The sequence below is a fragment of the Oncorhynchus nerka genome, linkage group LG4, assembly GCF_034236695.1.
Source record: "Oncorhynchus nerka isolate Pitt River linkage group LG4, Oner_Uvic_2.0, whole genome shotgun sequence".
Lineage (NCBI taxonomy): Eukaryota > Metazoa > Chordata > Actinopteri > Salmoniformes > Salmonidae > Oncorhynchus > Oncorhynchus nerka.
Genome location: NC_088399.1, coordinates 74,943,360 through 74,952,306, shown reverse-complemented (window position 1 = coordinate 74,952,306; position 8,947 = coordinate 74,943,360). Strand labels below are relative to the sequence as shown.

The 8,947-nt window shown below is 40.6% G+C and overlaps 1 protein-coding gene across 1 annotated transcript; it reads right to left on the bottom strand.

Annotated features, from left to right (window-relative positions):
• Window positions 1–4,059: 4,059 nt before the first annotated feature.
• irx1b (iroquois homeobox 1b) lies at window positions 4,060–8,266 on the bottom strand. The gene is made up of 5 exons (XM_029649256.2): window positions 7,837–8,266; window positions 6,600–6,842; window positions 5,572–6,337; window positions 4,871–4,931; window positions 4,060–4,441 (listed from the first exon to the last, which is right to left on the bottom strand). The coding sequence occupies exons 1-5, from the start codon at window positions 8,068–8,070 to the stop codon at window positions 4,390–4,392; spliced, it is 1,356 nt and encodes a 451-aa protein (XP_029505116.1). The 5' UTR covers window positions 8,071–8,266; the 3' UTR covers window positions 4,060–4,389.
• Between the last annotated feature and the right edge of the window lie 681 nt (window positions 8,267–8,947).

Below are 8,947 nucleotides of genomic sequence, written 5' to 3'. Positions count from 1 at the left end.
ACTTACCAGTTAACACTGATTTATTAATACTTACCAGTTAACACTGATTTATTAATACTTACCAGTTAACACTGATTTATTAATACTTACCAGTTAACACTGATTTATTAATACTTACCAGTTAACACTGATTTATTCATACTTATCAGTTAACACTGATTTATTAATACTTACCAGTTAACACTGATGTATTAATAGTTACCAGTTAGAACTGATTTATTAATACTTACCAGTTAACACTGATTTATCAATACTCACCAGTTAACACTGATGTATTAATACTTACCAGTTAGAACTGATTTATTAATACTTATCAGTTAACACTGATTTATTAATAGTTACCAGTTAGAACTGATTTATTAATACTTACCAGTTAACACTGATTTATTAATAGTTACCAGTTAGAACTGATTTATTAGGCTCTTCTGTTGCTTCTCACATTATCATTCTGGTCAATAATTAAATATAAGCCGGGATTCAAACCAATTGTGGATTGTCGACAATGATGCTTTCAAAGGCAATATTTCTGCGTTCGCAGAGACTGCATTCACGGTAAATGCTGCATATGTGAGCTCAATTGGAAATGACCTAAAGCCACATTGTTGAAAACCTGTGATCGGATTGAATCCCGGCCAGACACTTTTCAGTGTCCACACAAAAACATAAACATCATACAAAAAAATATTAGAATGGTTATTCAGGTATTATCAAAAAAACAGGAAGACTCCCCCTAGCTGATTACAATGTCAGAATAAGACGCTGTTGTTTATTGACCTACCTGGTTAAATAATGGTAAACAATATGCTTGTTGGGAGTGAATAGAAATACTACACATTGCAATAGTATTAAATATCAATCTAAAAACCATTAGCTGAGCATTTCCACCACACTCTGATGTGTCTGGCTATGGTAAGGTTGAAAGATCCATGACATTCATCCATCCATCCCTCTATCCCTCTATTCCTCCTTCCCTACATACTCAATCCTTCACCCTCCATCCTTTCATTTCCCACTGTGTTTGAGGTGTCATTTCACCAAATCCAGACTTCCCTACACACACACAGACCTCTGTCTTTGACTGACAGCACACCTGCCAAGGTGCAGTAGCTGATAGCACATAACAAACAGTCAATTTAACCCAGTATAATATATATCATTACACATTCCATATTTACGTTAACTTAAAGGAGTTTGTTTTTCCAAGGAAGTGGAACGATCGTTTCCCTCCCTGTTTGACGTTAATAGTTTAGTCATACAGTATATGACATCCTTTCATCATTCACCATTTAATATCTTCTATTTATTTTCTTTACCGTTTATCTACTTTAACCAGGCAGGTCAGATGAGAAGAAATATGATTACCAAGACGCCTGGTGGCCCGATGGTCTTCATTAACTGAATATATAATATCATTACTAAACATTTGTTTCATTGTGAACTAACTACCTTATAATAGTTTATAAGCAGTTTATGATCAGGTTAAATTAGAGCAGAGTTTAAATTCAGTGTCACCACAGCCATTCTACAGACTCAGTGCCTTGCTGACATTCCACTAAAACCACATAAGTCAACTCCAGCTGCCCATCCCTGAATATTGCCCTCTGATAAACGACCTGTGTGTGTGTGTGTGTGTGTGTGTGTGTGTGTGTGTGTGTGTGTGTGTGTGTGTGTGTGTGTGTGTGTGTGTGTGTGTGTGTGTGTGTGTGTGTGTGTGTGTGTGTGTGTGTGTGTGTGTGTGTGAAATATAATAGAGCAGAATATTGTCCATACATTATGGTTGTGGAAACAAGAGACCAGTTGCATACTACTATAGTACATGTAGTTCTAGATACTATAGTACACATAGTTCTAGATACTATAGTACATTAGTTCTAGATAATATAGTACATTTAGTTGTAGATTCAGTACATGTAGTTTATTTGATTTATTTATTTTACTCGTCAGCTTTTGACCCCTGGTATCATATAAACACACATAAGAATTGGAGGAATGCGTAGAATTGCAGGACATGAGCTTTAAAACAGCAAAAAGATCTCTGCCCAAATCAAAATGTGTAGAATTGTGGGAAATTAGCTTTAAAAATGCAAAATGTTCTCTCCGCCAACAAGAGGGGTGTGGACAGTTTGGGGTCACATGGGTTGCAAGGTGGGGGTTTGTTACTACGCCAATAAATGACATTATCCATCCGGGCCTTTGCCACCTAGGAAATGTTGTAACCGGACCTTCTCAAATAGTACCTGTATTTGTAGATGCAGTACTTGTAGTTCTAGATACAAAGTAGACACTTTTTAAAATAAATTGATTATTCAATTTTTGTCCCAATATAAACCCTTCACTCACGACATATTTAAGCGGTAAAGTACAATTCCGAGACCATGTGCTATATTGTGAATACAGTCACAGTTGAAGGCCGTTGTTCTCCCCGATGCTCAGTCAATAAGCATCAGCTCAAGAGTGATAATCAGTGCAATTCTCCTGGATCTCATTTGATTAGGATGATGAAATGTGTGTCAGGCTACATCAGATATGTATATCATCAATACAGTAAGACAGTAAGAATGTTGTGGCGTTTAGCCCAGTGCATAACACATGGAGATGTGTTGCTGCTCTGTCTCTCCAAATGTGTTCAGGCTGTCCCTTAATTCATCAGTGACACACCAGTGACATGGCATAAATCAACCATGACTTTCTCACATCCCAAATATGTGCTGTGTAGGCATTCGTGTCCTTGGCATGTATTGGCCTCCCCTTAAAGGCCCGGTGCAGTCAAAATGTGATTTTTCTGTGTTTTACATATATTTCCACACTATGAGAATGGAATAATACTGTGAAATTGTGAAAATGATGATAATGCCCTTTTAGTGTAAGAGCTGAAATGTCAGCTTTTTTGGTGGGATATCATCAGGCGGTAAATGAGTTAATAGACCAATAAGAGAGTTCCAAACCTCTCTGCCAATAACAATTAGTCCTAGCAAGATTCTTGCTTGAGAAATTGCTCTTAACTAAGAAGCTATTTTTGTTTCTTTTTGACCATTTTAATTGAAAACAATCACAGTAAGGTACCTAATTGTTACCCAGAAAGAATTTGATATTGAGATAAAAATGCCCCCCCCATCTCTCCTTTTCTTCCCTTTATCCCCCAGACCTCGTTCTCTCTCTCTCTCTCTCTCTCTCTCTCTCTCTCTCTCTCTCTCTCTCTCTCTCTCTCTAAGCTGTTGAGACCCTGCTGGGCTTGTGGAGGTCACGATGGCTTCATGAGTGACCCCCATATCACACACACACACACACACACACACACACACATACACACAGCCCCCATACTGGCTGATGGCCTTTCCTCTTCTCTGATCCATATTTCAGAGGCTGCATCATCGGGGCTCTAAGAGGCTAATCCGGGATGAAACGTGGGGAGGGAGAGTGGAGAGCCAGGGAAATAGGCCTCTACAGTTAAGCAAACTGCGTTCCACATTTAGAATTTGAATGAGCGCCATGTTGGCACCCAAAGTACCAAGACAGTCACATTGAAGAAATAATGTCGTTGCAGACTCGTACAGAAAAATGTGGAAAAATCACACGATTTCATGTCAAATTTCACATAGGAAATCGTGTTTTTGGAACACTTTACATTAATTTCGAAGGTTTTTGAAACACTTCACATGTGAAATGTACATATGGTGAGTGTTTACCTAGCTGTCTCGTTTTTTCACATAATTCCTGACCTGAATGACAAAGCCAATTAAAGAGCTTCGGTTACATTGGGTTATTGGTCAAATGCTGCACACATTTTCAATTATTTACATGTTTGTTATTTTAGCAGACGCTCTTATCCAGGAGCAATTGGAGTTAAGATTTTTCGCCAAATCAGCCCGGGCATTCGAAGCAGCAACCTTTTAGTTACTATATCCCAACGCTCTCAAACGCTACCTGCAGCCCCAATGATGTAACATTGGCTATGGTTTATCGTCATCATCGTTGTAAATCATGCAAAATGGAAAACGATATATTTGATAAGACTGTAGGCGTAGGCTACTGGATGAAGAATATAAAAATAAATCAAAGTCTATGACCACGATTAAGTTTATTTCTCAAAAATATATCCTTTAAACAAATTATTTACATGTCGATAACTTTTTCATAGAAAATAAAACAGAAAACAAACATACACAGCAAAGACAAACATTGCCAGTATAAATGGCAATACGGAACATGTGTGTGATCAAAAACAGGCCTATAGGCTATGAATCTTGTCTCGCATCATATAGGCCTACTGTTTTAAAATCTGACGAGTTGAATCTTAAGTTTCACTCTCAAAAATAGTAGACTATTCGATAAATTGTTCTTCGTTAAATAATTATTCCAGATTATTCTCCGATGATAACTCTTCACTCTTCATATTGTGGAAATGGTCGAGAGAGCGCGTTGCGCGGTTCCGTGGTGAGATCTTTTGATGAAGAGAAAAGAAAATACAAACGTCAGAAAATTTAAATGAGTGTGACATTGAATAATTCATTTCCTATAACGATATTGCTATCAGGCCTATTTCATATCCTCCCTCAACATATGTGTATTCACTGGCAAGGCGTGAATAAATTGAGGGTAGATTATTTAAATTGCGTGAACGATGATAAGTCAATGGCGCCCGTTCCACCCCTGTTGGCCGTATTAAACGGTGTCTAGTGAGGCGTTAAAAGCCGTTAAACTAGACCGATTAGATCTCTTCAGATGATTTATGAGCTCGAGCTGTGACAAGCCATTCCGTCAGGTGAAACGGCCTTTAACGGCGGGTTAAAAGGTTAATTTAGGCCTACCGGATGATTATAATATAGATGACACTTGACATAATGTCACAATGAGGTTTGAAATATCTTACCTGTCGGTGATCAGCTGGAAGGGAGACTTCGGCGAGCCAGACCTGCGAATATTCACGTCATCTGTAAACAAATAAACAATCAGGCAAATCACTAAAATAATCAATATACTTAGTAGACCTATTTTGAATTAGGTTAAGCCTGTTTTTAATGCAATAGTATTTGAGTGATGCTTTGATGAAGGAATAACTGCCGAAACACGTTAGACTGCCCAGCCGAAATTAAAACGGTGAAATGAGATGACATCTTTTTGTCCTTTAAAAAAAAACATTTTGGAGTGCCACGGTCACCCAATGCTCTTCAACTTGGGATTTCATTTAAAGTCATTGTCATATATGGCAGAGCACTTAGCTAATTAATCGAGATGGCACACCTGTTAGCCACTCCACAGTATTTGTGTGTTGTTGTAGGCCTGTGACCGCTTCGAAATGAATGTCTTGTTTATTAGGCTCTTGGCTATATTAGGCTATAGCTGATTTATATAGCCAAATGTTAGTTTTCAGAAATATCACAATACACAACATGAATTAAAACGAGTGTTAGATCAAAATAGTGTGCCATATGTGGAAATTGTTATTTGGACAACTGAAGAAGAACACTGGGCCGAATTCATGAGACTGTTATTAATTTCCAAGCAGATGAAAAATAGCCTCGATTCACAATCATAAACATACGCAGGCCTAGGCTACACTACAATACATACCATCTCGCTTTGGACTGAAGCTCTCCGAAGACTCATCTCCACTCTCGTCCTCGGATGCCCCTGAAGCCTGCGTCGCCCTTGCGTCCTGACGCTTCAGTGCGCCGTGGAGAGGCATGTGGTGTCCAGCTGGGTTTGCCGTGCTGAGAAGCGACCTGACGCCCAGAAGAGAGTTGGCACTGAGGAACGCTGCGTTGGCCCAGTTGTGGAGCTGCTTCCCTATCTGGCAAGTGTATATTCCATGACCCGGGAGTAGGGCCGGGTGGTGGGAGGGAGACGTGGCCGCGTGAGGAGCTGAGGCAGCCGGGGAAGGTTTATGGGAACTGTCGGGGCTTGTGGCTGTCTCCGCCAGAGACCAGATTTTGGGTTTGTTCTGTGGGGGCCTCTGGCACCCCGGTCCATTGGGGGAAAGATCCACTGCGTTTTTACAAGCACCAACCGGCGCCTTGATGAGAGAAATAGGACCCTCCATGCCTCTGAGGGCTTCAACAGACAGCTTCCTCTGGCTCTCCAAGCTACTCGAATCCGATGCCAGCTTCCCCTCTCCCTCCCCTTCCCTCTGATCTCCACGGTTCTCCTCGACTTTATCAATGTCGATACTCTCTAAATCGATCTCCTCGTCCTCTTCATCCTCGCTCTCCTGTTTCTCAGGCTCGTCCTCATTGTCACTACTGAAGATCCGTCCATCCCGGTCCTCCGCGCTGCGGCCCCACGTCACCTTGTTCTCCTTCTTCAGACGCCTGCGCGCGTTGGCGAACCACGTGGACACCTGGGCGGACGAAGGAATTAATTTATATACTGTTGATCCTTTAGTAAAAATATTCAGAATTAGGTTAGTCATTCATCAAATTAGTATATATTAAACTGGCAGACATGAGAACAGCACAGGCAAAACACACTGACAGGCAGACATATTTAAAGTATGGCAGGGCCCGGAGTTTTCCAGGTCAAATCATGTAGGCCTAGTAGAAATACTCCTGGCCTAAACCTATTTTATCCCCCATAGCAGTAGAACCTTTATCCCTATATACCTGTGTAAGTGTCATCTTGGTGATGATGGCCAGCATGATCTTCTCTCCCTTGGTGGGATACGGGTTCTTCTGGTGCTCCTGCAGCCAGGCCTTCAGAGTGCTGGTGGTCTCCCTGGTGGCGGCCTTGGCTCGGTTCGGGTCGCCGTAGCCATACTGGCCATACGGGTAGAACCCCGCGCCGGTGTGGACAGCCAGACCTCCCGGGTGAACTCCGGGGATGTCCTTCAGATCATACTGGGAGTTCTGGGGGACAGAAATAGTGGTATAAATATATGTAATGTTTGTCTCTCCAAAAATGTAATAGTTCTAGGCCTATTTGTTTTTATCCAATTTGTAGGCCTTTATTGATTTTCCAACGCAAAATAAGTTTACAGTATCCTGGGTATTATGACTGTAGGGTAATGTTGAAAAACTACCCCATATCAGTTCGCTCAGTATGAGTTTGTTTTGAAAGGTGAAACTGAATCTCACAAGTCCTGATAAATAATGATGTCACACTTCCAGTGTGTGTAGGCTATCTCCTAAAATAATTAACGACCAGTTAACGACAATTAGGCTATTGTTATTTTGTCTAGGTTATGGAGATTTTGTTTCTGACTTTTTCATACAAGTACCGATATCTCCAATTTCTTATAGCCTACAATAGGTCTTATTTTGGTCAATTCCCCAAACTTTAAATATTAGCCTAAATAATTCTACATAATTGACAATATGGGTATATAAATGAAACTTAATATTTTATCAAATTGCTAATTAATTATGAGATGTATTTTATATGGAAAATCATGTATAATTCAGCCATCACTTAGGATAATCTCTCTCATGTCGAATTGTTTGTTTCATCTAATCTTAATATTTCTGAGGAAATGTAAAATTACTTTTATTTTATTATCGAAATAAGCTACCCAATGAAAATATGCAAACGATTTGTTTTAATGACTCACAGTTAGACTTTTGGTATTGTGCCATGAATAATAAATCAGAAAATCCCATAAACTCTTTTTGTCCCTATTTCAAGGACCAGACATTTCAGTTCCGAAAAACATGATTGAAAAGAGCTCAAAATATAAAACATTTTCCCTATTACAATCCCATTATATTAGAATATTAAACTTTCCTATCCTTAAAGGCAATCCACTTGCATGTATTTAACTGGCCTGCACATTCAATCAACATTTGAGAAACAACCACTCGAACAAAGTTCCAATTCTACGTTCCAAGAAACCGTCTCTCCTACCATTTGCGATATGAGGGCGAGGTCTGCACCGCTGTAGGGGAGAAACGCGCTGTAGTTCTGAGCCGCCCACGGGTTACCATACATCCCCAGCATCGAGCTAACAGCAGCGGCAGTAGCTGCCTGATTCACGCCGCTCTCGGCGCCTCCATCTCGGCCAGAGCCGGCCCGGTCGCCCCCATAAACCTCCTGGGAGCCACTTAGAAACTGGGGGTACCCCAGCTGCGAGAAAGACATGTCCGTAGAGAAAGGCGCAGTAAATTCCGTGTCACAAGGGAGGAAAGGAAAATAGGAGGAATTCCCAGTTTCCCAGAAAGATAAGGATGTCTAAATTACAAATCACGGGTAGTCAGTCAGACAGACAGTCCCACTCCCCGTCAGCGCAGCAAGCTCCAATGGTAGTTATGAGTTTGGCACTTGAGCGCCCAGTAAAGCCTCTCTCTCTCCCCGCAGGACTCTCTCTAGTAGAGCTGACGGGATGATTGGCAGGCTGCTTAACAACCAAGCCCCTCCTATGCCCCGGGCAAGCGATCAGTGCATTGGTTCCTTCTCTGGGTCCTGTGTGTGTGTGCGTGTGTGTGTGTGTGTGTGTGTGTGTGTGTGTGTGTGTGTGTGTGTGTGTGTGTGTGTGTGTGTGTGTGTGTGTGTGTGTGTGTGTGTGTGTGTGTGTGTGTGTGTAAGAGATAAAGGGAGATCTCTTTTCTCATAATCACCGTTCTGTCATTTGTTGAATGGGTGTTCAAATAAACAATGAAAACAAACAACAGAAACAGCAAAAAGGATTCAACAATAATAACAATACTATTAATATTGTCTGAAGACCTGATTATTAAACAATTGGCTTAATAACAATAATGATACATTTATCCAAGAATGTGTATTATATAATAAATAGGCCTACGATAAATAAATCATGTAGACCTATAACAAAAGCATTTTGCATTCATTTGAGCCTAGACCATTTTTAAAAATCTATTTCCAAACTCTTCCTAACTACTCTTATGGTGCATTATACTTTCTCGCTACATTATAATTAAGTCTAAATATATAAGTGGTCCTGGGAGACTGCGACCTAGAACCGCTCCAGAGGAGTATCGGCGACAGCATGGGCACC